We start from the raw sequence: 14,728 nt of genomic DNA on the forward strand, positions 1-14,728 counted from the left end.
CAAGCCACCATCACTCTGGGAAGCTGTCCTGCACTTTAAGGCTGAATTGCCCTGAATTCTAGGTTTTTGTTGTTCTACGTGGCCATCTGTAAGTAATAAACACATTTTATGTACAGTTTGTCTTGTGTGTTTTCTTTCTCATACATGCAAGAGCCATCCCCATCTTGTTTTTTAATATAAGAATTTATAGCTATAAAGTTTCCCATTAGCATTGCTTTCACTGTCTTTCATAAGTTTTGCAATATAACGTTTTGTTCATCCATCCATAAATATTTCCTAATGTGTGATTTTTTTCCCTTTGATTCATGTTTATGAATTTTCCAGTTTATCTCATTTCTAATTTCTACTTATTTCCAGTTTTGTTTGGAGGAGATATTTTGTATGGACATATAACTTTTAAACTCTATTGAGACTTAATTTGTGACCTAACATATGGTCTATCCTGGAAAATGTCCCATGTGTACATGGGAAGAATAACATTCCATTTTGGGATCATGCTCTGTATGTCTATTAGATGATATATTGTGTGTTTTTGAGTCCCCTATTTCTTTAGTAATCTTCCCTATAATGATTTTATCCATTATTGAGAATGGGATACTGACATCTGCAGTTTTAATTGCATAACTGTCTCTCCATTCAATCCTGTCAATTTTTGCTTCACATATTTGATGGTGTGTGATTGGGTGAGTAAATATTTATATTTTCTTACTGTATTGGACCTTTTTAAATATATAATGCCCTCTATTTCTTATAAACTCTTTGGATTTAAAAGTTTGTCTGTTTGCTTCTCTTACTATATTTTGGTTATTATTTCCATGAAATGCCCTTTTCATTTTAACTTTTCTTTTTTTTTTATTGTAAACAAATGGGATACATGATGTTTCTCTGTTTGTACATGGCGTAAAGGCATACCATTTGTGTAATCATAAATTTACATAGGGTAATGTTGTTTGATTCATTCTGTTATTTTTTTCCCTTCCCCCCCACCCCTCCCACCCCTCTTTTCCCTCTATACAGTCCTTCCTTCCTCCATTCTTGAACTTTTCTATTCTTTTAGTCTATTTGTGTCTTTGAATCTAAAGTGAGTCCCTTGTAGACAACATATATTTGGATCATGTGTTTTTATACTTTCTATCAATCTGATTGGATAGTTGAATTAATTTGCATTTAAAGTAATTAGTGACAAGGATGGGCTTACTTCTGTTAATTTGCTATTTGTTTTCTATATGCCTTATAGGTTTTTGTCCTTAATTTCATGAATTACTATCTTGTGTTTAGTTCGTTTCCTGCAATTTTTTCTCATTTCCTTTTGTTCTCCAGTTATCTCTTTCTGGTTACTATAAAAATTACGTTTACTCTCTTGACCTTAGCACCATCTTCTTGGAAACCTCTGAGCCATGAGAGCCAAGTGGAGGAAGAAGCAAATGTGCAGGCTGAAGTACAAAAGAAGAAAGATGAAGCAGAAGTCCAAGTAAACTAGCTTGTGCACCGTGGAGGTCAAAGGAGTAGAAATAAGAAATGCCAGGGACCATGGACATTGGTATGTTAGACTGCCTGCTACTGTTCAGATTTTGTCTCAGTGGATTTAGAACTTACATCACCCATCCCCTCGCCAAGACCACCACTGAGAGAAGACCCACCTTGTTCATAACAGCCCCTGTTGGTCCTTTACCTGGGACCTTTGGCATTCTGGACTTATTCATTTCTCAATTGTGGTCAATGTAACCCGTGTACAATAAATCATCCCTTCTGCTGTTTTAGCTGAAGAATCAAAAAAAAGTTACATTTAATATTCTATTGTTGTTACACTATAATTTGAATTTATATCATTTTAACCTAATAATATACAAAAACTACTCTTTTACAGCTTTGTCCCCATCACTTGCAGTTCTTATCAAAAAATTATTTCTTTCTACATGGTATCTAGAAACAAATTTTTTTTTCAGCATTGTAAAAGAGTCATGACTTTAAGTCTTAGATAAACTTTTACACTCCTACCATGCATATTGGCCTATTTTTCTTTTTTTTTAAATTGTAAACAAATGGGATACATGTTGTTTGTCTGTTTGTACATGGCGTAAAGGCATACCATTTGTAGAAACAGTTTTCTTAAGTGCAAGTCTCCTAAATTATGTAGAAATCAAAATATGAAGTTATAAATCAAAATTACAAAACTAGCTTTTAGATTCTTAGACTTTTTTTAAATATTAATCTCTTAAATCTCATAAATCTCATAGCAAATAAAAAGTGCAGTTAAAACCATTGTTATAACAGTACGAGCTTTTGTGATTGCTTGTGTGTTAGCATTTCGGGGACGTTTACTTTTTCATATGGCTTTGTGTACTTTCCTTTTCACCTGTAGAACTTCCTTAAGCATTACCTTGCAGGGCAGGTATAGCAGTAACAAGTTCCATCAGCTTTTTTTTTTTTTAATTCTAAGAATGTCTTAAATTCTCCCTTAGTTTTGAAGTATTTATGAATATAGGATTAATAAAATCATTCATTGACAGGTGTTTTTTCTTCTTCTTTTAGCACCGTGAATATTGGCCCACTTCTTTCTGGTCTCCAGTTTCTGATGACTAATCTGCCAATAATCTTATTGAGGATCCCTTGTATATGATGACCTTTATCTGGACAGTCATTTTCTTAATTTTTCCCTTTAGTTCTTTGAGCATTTTTAAGAGTTGTTTTAAAGTTTTTGTCTAATAGTGCTATCAAGCCTTTTTACAGTTTCTGTTGAATTATTTTTCCTATTTGAACGGGCAAAACTTTTGTCTCTTTGAATGCCTATGATTTTTTAAAATATATTTTTTAGTTGTAGGTGGACACAAGACCTTTACTTTTTATGTGGTGCTGAGGATGGAACCCAGGGCTTCATGCATACTAGGCAAACACTACCATACTGAGCTACAACCCTAGCCCCTGCCTGTGATTTTTATTGAAAACTGGATATTTGAATCTAACCATATATTAAGTCTGCAAATTAGATTCTCCCAATTTCCCAGGGTTTGTTGTTGTTTTGTGCTTAGATTGTTTTAGGTTACGTCTGTGCCAACAGTCAACCTATGTTGAAACAGTCTTTTAAGGCCTTTTGTGAGCCTCCATCTTACCTTCAGTACCCACAGTGGATTTCTAGTTTCGCTAACATATTCAGTTACTCTTGAATGTTACTTCGACCAGAGGGGGAGAAGCTGCAACAAAGGGAGGGGCAGCAACTGTGGCCACTGCCTCTTTCTCTGCGCTGCTGTGTTAGAAGCAGCAATCAGAGAATAGATTCTTGGACTAGAAGGACAGGTTTTTTCCCCATTCTGGCCTCCATGAGTTGTGTGCAAACTGCCCTGTGTATACACACAGCTGCCTGCCACAGGAGTGAGGGGTGGGAGCATGTTAGCCACTACTGAACTATAAGTTGAAATTGACCAAATTTAACCATGATTTAGCATCTAAGTCTTCCCCTGGACGTTGCAAGCCTTCAATAGCCCCGAGTTCCAAAATAGTTGCATCACACATATTCTGCCAATGCAACTGCTTTCTAGGCGAAGAGACAGATTTCCTTCTTGTGCTTTTGACTCCACCATCTTCCTGGAATCCTCTCTCTGTTCTCCCTATTTTTTGTAGTCATAGAACCCCTAAGTTTTGGCTGGGTATATGCTTAGAGAAACAAGAGAAAAAACCTGGGTTCCTGATACCATGGGTGCCACACCAGGCATGAAATAACTATATTTAGGATTTTTTGAATGAGCAATAAATTTTTATTTTGTTTTGCCACTACTGTTCTGTTGATTTCTATTATATTATAAACAGTTGCACCTAACCCAGATTAAGGTGCTTAACTAACTTTCTAGACCAAGAAGCACATTTTTAAAAAACATTAAGAAATAGCTTTGTTGCAATGTCTTTTTTCATTTATCCACTTACTGATCAAACATCCAAGAGGGACACAATTTGGAATTCAGACACCTTAGGCAGAATTCACCAGAAAGAGATGACATTATTAGATATATAAAGACTGCAAACCAGTGAAATATTTGTTGTAGAGAACAGCATCGGTGATAATCTTACCTATCCAGGCTACCGTAACAAAATATCACAAGATTGGGGACTTATAAACAACAAAAATTTTTCTCACAGTTCTGGAGGCTGAGAAGTCCAAAATCAAGTTTCCAGAAGATTCATGGTCTTATGAGAGCCTGTTTTCTCTTTCACAGGTGGTGACTCTTACTATGTCTTCACAAAGTATTAAAGACAAACATGCTCCCTTGGTCCTTTTATGAGAGCACCAATCCCATTTACAAGGGCTCTTCTCCATTGCCTAATAACCACAAACATGCACACCGTAGTACTGATCTTGGGGTAATCCAAACTACAGATGCCTCAACTTATCCTTGTGAGAAACCCCAAAGAGGTAACTAGAATATTAATCTAAAATAAAGATTAGGGATCTCAGAAAATTACTGGATTCTAAGTGTCACTCTCTAAAACCAACTTTTTTTTTCTTTCTTTTCTTGAAACTTCTTTATATAATTTAAGATGATGCTGTAGAACCCTGAGCAAAAAAAAATTTTTTTCTTGGAGACAATTAGCTTAATACTATTTATCCTAGAAACTCCAGTTTACTACATCCCTGGCTTAATTCCAAATTTAATAAGTCCTATAATAATACAAGTTGAACATTTCTAATCCAAATCTTGAAATACTCCAAAATCTGAGACTCTGAATGCCAACATGACCCAAGTGGAAAATTACACCCCAACCTCAGATGATGGGTTACAGTAAAAATGCAGGTACATAAATAACTTTGTATAAAGTTACCTTCAGTCTATATATGAAAACATAAATGAAGTCTGCTTAGATGCTGACCCCCACTCCCAAAGAACCTCATTGCATATGTACTAATATTCCAAAACCTGGGGTGGGGGGCATCAGAAATCTGAAACCCTTTGGTCTCAGCATTTCAGAAGAGAGATGCTTACAGTTCAGGAGACTTAATAACAGCAAGAAAAACTTTATAGATTAATGAGTAAGAGCATAAGCACTGCAGTCAGACCTATCTCATTGGAATTTACCACTTTCAAACAATGGGACTGTGGGTGAGTAATTTTTAACATTTTAAGCCTCAGTCCCCTCATTGGGGATAACAATTGATACACAGATTTCACCATATAAAATACTTAACACAATGCCTGGCATATAACTTGCCACGCAGTAAATGAAAGGAATATCATAAGAGTACATGTAGCTCATAAAAGGCCTCCAGAGGTTACCCACTGAATCTCCTACAGATGCCCAATGTTAACAGCTCATGTGTAACATGAGGTCACAATAACAATATTCACCATGTTCTGCTGACTCTTCACCATCCATTAATCCAGAAACTCTACCCATGCCAACTGTCCTCCCCCCATCCAACTTTTTCTGCAGATTCTCCAGTAGTATCTTCATAAACAAGTTCTTATGCTTCAGATATCTGTATCTGGTCTCTTTGGTGATGTTTGTAGCTAGGGCTCCACTACCTACATTTTCATTTTTGTTATTATTCACTTTATAAAAAGGGTATGCTATATGTAATCTTCTGGGACCTATTTTTTTAACTTAAGGGTTGCTAAGATTTATATGTACTGTTACATGTCATTGTAGTTCATTTGTTTTGGTTGCTATATCATCCACTCCTCTGACGGCTGGCATCTAGGTAGATTCTAGGCTTGTTATTGTGGCAGTACTACAAAATATATTCTTGTTCATATTTATTTGTTATTGTTTGTTCATATTTATTTATTTATTTATTTATTTGGATTGGTTTGTTTGTCTTGTGGTGCTGGGATCAAATCCTGGGCCTTGCTAGGCAAGTGCCCTACCACTGAGCCACATTCTCAGCCCTCTCATACTTACTGTTGTTCACATATAAAATTGTGGCATATACCCAGGTGTGGATTGTACAGTGTGTGAATGTTACACATCCTTCTCATATCATATATTTCTCATATCTAGTATTTCCACTTTTTCAAATTCCCTTATCTCTGAGAATATCTATTATACTTGTTTAATTCTTGATATGCACCTTCTAATTCTGCTTCCAAAATATTTATATATAAATATAAAGGCTTATGATAACATATACGCAACTATGTATATTGGTCATCTGAAGAAACAGGATTATGATCTCCCCCCACAAAAAAGAACCCCAGTTCAACTGGACAGCATTTCATTTTATTTTATTATGTAAAATGTAGAAATTCTGATTGAGAGAAAAATAAGATTAGAATCTGAAGAATTTTCTTAGGAAAATAATGCTTGCTGAAGGCATTATCTTTGCTCCCATTACGATGAGCATCTTTATTCTTGGCAATCCATGTCAAAGCTCCAGGGACAGTATAACCCCAGATCTCTCCTACTCATCTGTGAACCTTGGTCCTGGACTGAATGTGATTAGAGGTTGTAGAAATATTAAAAAATAAGAACAATATCCATGAAAGCCATGCTCAGAGGTCAGTCTTCTTTTCCTCAGGTACATTAGGAGCAGGAAGGATCAACATTCCTTCTATTCATTTGTTTTTTTTTGGTTTGGGGCTCTAGGGTGGAGCTGAGCACTCCACTGCCCTTCCTCCACTCACAGATGTCTGCATAGTTGCATGTCCGACACTTCCAAGCCTCTTCCACATCAACCCCTTGAGGCTCTCGGTGGCCCATCCAGTAAGCCATATAATGCTGCACCTTGTCTCTCATCTCTTTCTCTTCAAAGGCTACAATCTCTGTACCTAATACAGTGGCAGTCTCTTGATGAATATACTCGATCTTTAGAATATCAATAACTGGGAGGTCAGATAGTGTGAGAGACAAGAAGACCAGTTCCATGAGGTCACCCAAAGTCTTCACAGAAAAGCCTCCCTGCTGGGCATGCCTCAGCACTGAAGGCCCCAGTGGCTTGTCTGGGCATAATTTTGTGTGGTGGATTAGGCTCTCAGGTGTCACTTTCCCTTGCACCATAGCATCAAAGATAAATTTGTATAGCCTGACTTGAAAACAGTCTTTCTTCTTCTGAGCTTCCAGAGGGAGCATAGGGCGCCTGCGTGTCTTGAGTTCAGTCAGTTCCAGTTCCCCTTTAGCTGTATAGTGCAACTCATCAATTACTCCAACAAGAAACACACCCTCCACTTCCCCAAACACTGGAAATTCTCTGATGCATCCTTCTGATTGCAGGGTAGGAATCATTGATAGTATATTCAGAAACTTAACTGCCCAACTATCTTCTTTAGTGGTGATGGGGACAGTCACAAGATCATGAAGTTCTAATTCTCTAGCTAGATGGATGCTGGCACCAGTGTCCAAAACAGCTGCCTTCTCAGGTGTCGAAAAACCAGGAAGTTCCTTCTCATATGCCATTTGCAATTCACACCAGTTCTGAGTAGACAGGTCCGTGACATATAGATATTTTAGGTGGAATCTTTCCATAGGTGAAGAGACATCCAATCCTCTTTTCCAGTTTTGTAAGCTCACAGATTTGCCATCCTTACCAGGGAGTTCAGAAGGGTCAGCCTTGCTAACTGAAGCATTTGACTCATCATCCAAATCCAGAAACTCTAGGAACTCTGAGTCACTCAAGTCTGAGAACCCTGAGGCTTCTGGGGATACTATCTCCTCTTCCCCAGTCTCTGCCATGGTACAACTCTGACTAGGCAAAGAGGTTCCTGCAAAACATGTTAAAGACATGCATTATCCAAAATTGTTTCTCAAAATCACTTTCAAAATCCTACGAGATTAAAAAAGACTCATAATGAATTATTTATTTACATTAAAGAAAAATTTCTTAATAACCAAGCAGTGACACCAAACAGTTGTATACAGGTATGCTTTAAAAAATTATTCCTTGTATCATTTATCTATGTCTCTTTGGTAGTTTTTTTTTTTTTTTTTTTTTTTGAGGTGCTAGGAATTGAACCCAGGGCCTCATTCATGATAGGTAAGCAAACTACCACTAAGTTACATCACCAGTCTGGCAGAAAAGTTTAAGTGGGAAAATAGTTTTATTCTTGGATCTGTCACTAAAATACTATGTATGGCTTTAAGCAAAATCACTTTTCAGTTTCTTCAGATTTAAAAGGAGATTTAAGGTTTGCCTTTTTTTTCTTCAAATTTCTATTGACTTGAAACTTTTAAAAACTTTTATTTATTTATTTATTTATTTATTTATTTTGCAGTTCTGGGTATTGAGCCCAGGAATGTTTCACCATTGAGCTATACCTGCAGCCATTTATAGTTTTTATTTTGAGACAGGGCTCACTGTTTCCCAAGCGGGCCTCAAACTTGCAATCTTCCTGCCTTACCCTTCCCCAAGTCACTGGGATTACAGGGATGTACCACCACACCACCACCCAGCTCAGATGTAAATTCTTTAGCATACATTTCCAAATGGCATTCTCCTACAGTACTGTTAACACATCCAACAAAATTAATAATTCCCTAACATTCCAGTCCAGGTTCAAATTTCCCCAACTATCTTAAAAATGACCTGGATAATTTTTCTTTATATCAGGAAACAACAACCACACATTATGTTTGATTGTTTTGTCTCTGACGTATTTTTAAGAAACTAGGCAAATTATTTTGTGAAGATATTTTTAACCCTTACTCCTAACCTCATATATCTAACTTTGATTGGGAGAAGAAAAACAAAAACAAAAAACAAGGCATGACCAGTACACTAGTGTCAGACAAAAAATGTAAGCTGATAGGGTAACTATGAAACAAATGTCTCCATTTTGCTACTCTAATGAACATGGTGAATGTACCAACTCCCACGTCAAAGCTTAAGATCTAACACCCTGAGAGCGTCATTATTATTAAATATGTCTGTTCTTAACTAATTTTTAAATAGCCTACATGTCACTAGTCAAAGAAAACATACATAGCCAGAAGAAAGGTTATTTGCAAAGAGCAAAAGTAATGCAATGCTAAGACATTTGCTTACACTCTGTAAAGTTGTTGCTTTACAGGATACTTCAATAGTAATAAAATACTGAAACACATTTTTGTATAAATATATTAAAACTCTAAATGTATTTTAAATGATGATAATTTCAAAATGAGTAACTTTATTTGGACTACGAAGTTCCTGAATATTGGCAATGGTTTTTACAGTCCAACAAACTAAAATCAAATGGTATGCTCTGGGTTTTGCATTGTTTTTGAGGAGGGTGGGGAGCATTAAATCCAAATCAATTAATCTTGAAAATATTGTTTCAAATATCTAAACCTGGCTGCCCAATATGGTAGACACCAGACCTAAGTGGCTACATAATTAAAATGAAATAAAATTTAAAATTAATTTTCTCAGTTGCACTAGCGACATTTCAGTGTTCAGGAACTACATGCTGCTAGTGGATACTTTAAAAGCCACAAATATAGCACATTTCTCTGATCACAGAAAATCTAATTGGACAACACTGACTTATATATCATGTGTATGCATTAACTTCCCAAAGAGAGTAAGCTCCTGAAAGATACAGACTCCCCACTTGTTTTACATAAAACACTGAGTACAGGATAGTCCTTAACAGGACTTAATGTGAATTAATGTCTTATGGTGAAAACAAAGAACAGGAGCATCCTCTGTGGCATTATTCATGTAAAAGAAGAAAACAATACAATAGAGATAGACCATTTGGACTCAGATGTGTGGCCTAAACTTTGCTATGCTTAACACACACCCAGGACCACACCCCAAACACAAAAACAAGAGCAAGACACCACTGACACATGAGATGAATAATATAGATAGTACTACTTAGGTGGTAGATGTTTGGAAACATCAGCACAGTGTCATGAATCTAGGGTCTACAGACCTGGATTCTGAACCTGATCTTGAGTAGTTCAGCAGAATTTAGTCGTATGCTACTTACTTTTTGAGTAATCTTGGACAAGTTTTTAGCTGACACATCTTTAAAATGTCCCAGTGAGAGCAGGGAACTCCTAACTCTAGTCAGCTACTCAATCATTGAGTGATAAAACACAGTACCCGAATTAGTACTCAAAAAATATGGCTCTCCTTTTCCTTATCAAGGAAGGGATGACAGTGTGTATCTATTTCTTCTGACAAGTGAGACTAAACTTTAGGAAAGCAGAAACGCCAGCCAACTCACCTGAGACTCAAGCTGATCTTCCTCCTCACAGGGCAGAATACTACAGAGAAAAAGGGAGGAGAAAAGCTGTGAAGACCTCAGGTGCGCCAAAGAACCAGATTAGCCACTTGGGACTTGGTTATGGTAAACCGGGTCTTCTGGTCTTTGTTATCGGACCACTCCCTCACATTATGCTGTTTCCTCCTTTCCAATCCACACTGCACAGACTGTTGCCCACCACCCCAGATCCTTGCTCTCTATTGGGGCTGACTCCTTCATTTTCCCCATGCCCTGGATGCAGTCATTTGCCCACGTCTCTGCTTCAGAGAGTAAAAGGGTTAAAAAATAACCAAGGTCCCCCAGACGCTCTGAGGTCGGTTCTCTTCCAGCTCCAATCTTAGCCCAGGAGCTTCGGTAGGAGACTTCGTGTCTGAGGTTCTGCCTCTCTGATAGGTTCCTGCAGCCTGCGGAAATGCCACTAGGCTTTCGCTTTCCTCCGATCCCAAACCACTGTCTCTCCGGGAGTGCCACACATGCTGTAAAGTATTCTAAACACGTCCTACAACGTCCTGGAGCAGCCGGCAATGAGAGTAAGCGGCCGCCGGCCTTGAGGAACTCTCTTAGCCAATCGCATAGTCTTCGCAGAGAGAAGGTTCAGAACTCACGAGAACCTGGCCTGCGACGGGAGAGGAGTGGAGATGGTGGCCGCCGGCGATTTTCACTGAGTTGGGGAAGGAGGGAGGAGGACGCGGCGATCCGGGAGCACAAACCCTTGGACTCCGAAAAGCGGTCTGCTCAGTCCGCCAACTCGTTCGCCCGCCGGACTCCACCTGGCTTCAACGTCCCCTCGACCTGTTTCAGGACTCTCCCCTAAGAGCGTGAGCAGGCTGCGCGGCGAGGGCTGAGGCGGAGAACGGCTGAGGCGGAGAACAGCGCGCTGCCGCGAGCCCAGTCCCAGAGTGCCCTGCGGCCGCCCGGACACCGCCCCTTCCCAGAGTCCTCCGCGGCGCCGCCCCGCCTTCGCGAGGAGAGGCGCGGACGCCAATCCCGCTCACTGCGGGCGGCGGCGGTGGCTGTTAACCGAGGGCGGGCGCCAGGGAGCTCGCGGAAGCGTGTGGCACCGTGAGTGCTGGCCGTCTAATTCTATACCGAACTCTCCCCTGACTGTAAGCGCCGCGTCTCCTCCTTGACACCCTTGGGCGCTGCGTCCGCATCTTAGAACCGCAAACCGGCTTTCCCAGCCGAAGGTGGGCCTGGAACTCGCTTTTCGGATTCTGGCGCTCACCTTGTCTCCCCCCGACTCCTTTTTTTTGGGGGGGGGGTGCTGGGGATCGAACCCAGGGCCTTGTGCTTGCAGGGCAAGCACTCTACCAACTGAGCTATCTCCCCAGCCCCCACACCCCCTTTTTTTCTCTCTTTTTCTTTCTTTTCCTTGTTGTTTACTTACTTGGAACTAACCCTTTTTATTGGGAAACATAACAATTATATTCTGAAATATTAAAGACAATAATTTTATAACACTTGTCACCATTAGTACAAAAATAGAACAACCAGGCTCTCCCCAGATACACTCTGAGGCATCCACTACCCTGACTTTTGTGACTGCTTACTTTGCTTTACAGCAGACTTGGTTGATGACAAAGATGGGATCGCACAGCAATGGAAAAAAGATGGTCTTTTTAATGAAGATTCTGTGACAATATAGTACTTATGGAAAACAATGTAAAATGGGAACCTCACACTTCATCACAAAGGTCGATTTCAGGTGAATTAAAGATTAAATGTGGGGCTGGGGAGATAGCTCAGTTGGTAGAGTGCTTGCCTTGTAAGCACAAGGCCCTGGGTTCAATCCCCAGCACCCAAAAAAAAAAAAAAAATTAAATGTGAAATGCTCAACAGTAAGACTTTTAGACTAATATAGGTGCTAAAAACTACAAAGCACGTTGTGTCAGTTGGGAAAAGTTTAAAGTGGTTTGTGTCCGCTATTATCAACCCAATTGTACATATCCCGAGTGTAGTAATGATGTGGTTATGTAAGGAAACGTCATTTTTCTTAGAAAACTGGAAGTTAAACAAAAGCATTTTAAGTGAGATATGAGAAGGCATTGCTGATATGAGGTTGGAGATTTCGACCTCCTCCCCAGTATAACCATCTTTAGCCAGGATGTAACTTGGAATGCCAGGAAAACCCCACTGGACCCCTTCACACAAGGACCATTTTTCAAATGATGAGGGGGGGTGGGGGCAATTGGGCCGGTGGAATGAAGCAGAAGAGGATGAAAAACAATCATGAAATATTTGGGGAAAAGGGTGGTTAATGAGTGACAGGATTGGGGAAGATTATACTGGGGAGGAGGCAGAAAACTAACTTCAGGTGAGGCTTGATCTAGGGGCCAAACAGTATGTCCAGGATTGAGCTTCCTTTTTCCATCTCTTGGGTCTATTTCTCTTGTGATTGATTTTCCCATATCGTTCATTTTCCTCTTTCACTGTCAGTAGTTTTCAGGGCTACAGCCTTTCAGATTTGTGTCCGGAGCCGGGGATGGGGTGTGTGTGTGTGTGTGGACAAGTTCATTTCCCTATTACCCAAACAGAAGTCCAGAAAATTGGCCCTTAGTTGAACTGGGGGTTACCTGCCTACTTGAGCCAAAGTTTGCTAGAAAATAGAGCCTGAGGCAAGAAATACTGTTTTTTTCTTCTTCTTTACTTAGAAGGTGCAAACTGATAGTAGGAAAGAAAAGAGGAAGGTGAAGAAAGCAACAATGTGAAACAAATTGAAGTGGTATGTTACTGCATCTGCCATTACTTCATGTTGAGCTGTAGAGTAATTTTATAAAATTTTTATCTTACGTTGTCACTTTCTGGTCTAAAATCCTGTAGGATAAGGTCTGTCTTTTTGGTTTATTTTATAAATTCAACAATTCATTGAGGAAGGCACAAATTTTCTGAAGTGTATCACATACCATTCCCTGGTGATACACGGGAGAATGAACAGAAGCAAACTAAACAAAGAAGCTAGGGAAGGAAGAGAAACTTACATAGTTGAAGACCAAAGCCCATGAAATAGTGCAGAATATTTAGAGGAATACAAGATCTTTATGGCTGAAGCAAAGTTTGGTTGGGTGGAAATTTGGAAGCTTCTCCCAGAAAAATAGGCAGGGCTGTATAGCAAGTGTTCTGTAGTTTAAAATTTGACCTTTATTTTCAAGTGATGACAAACCACTGAGGGATTTTAAGCAATAAAGTGGTTTGATATGTGTTCTAGAATGATCATGCTAACAGTACAGAGGAGAGAGAGATGCATACAGATTGGCTATAGAAAAATTAGTTGGTAATCTACTTAAGCCATTAGGAGATGCTAAGAACATGATTAACTCTGGCTATGGAAATGGAGAGGAGATAGACTGAGGAGACTCCAGGTAGAATATACAGTACTTAGTGACTGGTTGGGGGAGGTGGTGGATGACAGGAAAAAGTTTCAACTATTTGAGAAGTGGATTGATGGCAATACCTCTTTCTGGTTTAAGGAATACAGATTTTATTGAAAAGATTATGACTTGAGTTTTCAACATGTCAACTATGGGATATCTAAGAGACAATATCCAGTGAGGCACTGGTGATAATGTTCTGGAACTCAGGAGAGATTTTAAGATAGAGATATAGATGTTAGAAGTCTTAGAATATTAATGAGATCAACTAGAAAAAATGTTTTAGAGAAGATGCTTAATAAGATGGCCCTGTAGAAAAGTATACTGGGTGATCAGCAGAGGGAAAAGTGCCTGTGAAATAAAGAGAATGAACAGGCACAGTAGGCTAAGCCAGTGGGCAAGTTCTGAAGCACAACATATGACCTCCTGGGGCAGTCAGAGATGTAAGAAGTAAACCTCTTACATCAGCCAACAGTGGCTGTGTTCAGCCAACTAAAGGCAGGTGTTTGGAAAGCTAGGGTAACAAACTTGGAGAAAAGATGGTCAGAAATGTAACTGAGGGGCTGGGGTTGTAGCTCAGTGGTAGAGTACTTGCCTGGGTTCAATACTCAGCACCACATAAAAAATAAAACAAAGTTATTGTGTCCTTGCACAACTAAAAATATATATTTTAAATGTAACAGGTAAAAGGACATGGGTAATTTAAAAAGAGGATTTCCATCTCTTCATCTATAAAGTCAGAGTTTTAGATTAGGTGAGCTGCCAGACTATTTCCAGTTCTAAAATCCTGGTCCTCTAGGCTGGCACTGAAGAATGGGTAGGATTTGGAACTCTATGAACATTAACCCCTTCTTCTAGGAATTTCTTTCCTTACCAGCCACTACTCCATCCACACTTCCCATGGTAGCTGAGATCTCTGAGCACCTGACCTACCTAGGCAAGTAAGAATCATTCCCCAGGAACTTGAGACTGGAAGGGAGAAAAAAGACAGATTTTCTTTATATATATAAAACATGGAGCTGATGATAACTGATTTATAATCAGCTGTTAAAGGTGGCGTGCAGCAGTGCAGAATGAAGGTACAGAAGCAGAGATGGGACATGAAGAGAGAAAATGACCCGGGATTTCCAAAGTGCTCCTGGTCCCAATCCACTGTTAGCATGTATTACAGCTCCTGAACTTCAT

The 14,728-nt window shown here is 39.3% G+C and overlaps 1 protein-coding gene across 1 annotated transcript; it reads right to left on the minus strand.

Annotated features, from left to right (window-relative positions):
- Window positions 1–6,195: 6,195 nt before the first annotated feature.
- Exo5 (exonuclease 5) lies at window positions 6,196–11,054 on the minus strand. The gene is made up of 2 exons (XM_047560957.1): window positions 10,137–11,054; window positions 6,196–7,685 (listed from the first exon to the last, which is right to left on the minus strand). Exon 2 carries the CDS (start codon window positions 7,654–7,656, stop codon window positions 6,511–6,513), a length of 1,146 nt encoding a protein of 381 aa, XP_047416913.1. The 5' UTR covers window positions 7,657–7,685; window positions 10,137–11,054; the 3' UTR covers window positions 6,196–6,510.
- Between the last annotated feature and the right edge of the window lie 3,674 nt (window positions 11,055–14,728).

This window comes from Sciurus carolinensis, chromosome 1 (assembly GCF_902686445.1).
Source record: "Sciurus carolinensis chromosome 1, mSciCar1.2, whole genome shotgun sequence".
NCBI lineage: Eukaryota > Metazoa > Chordata > Mammalia > Rodentia > Sciuridae > Sciurus > Sciurus carolinensis.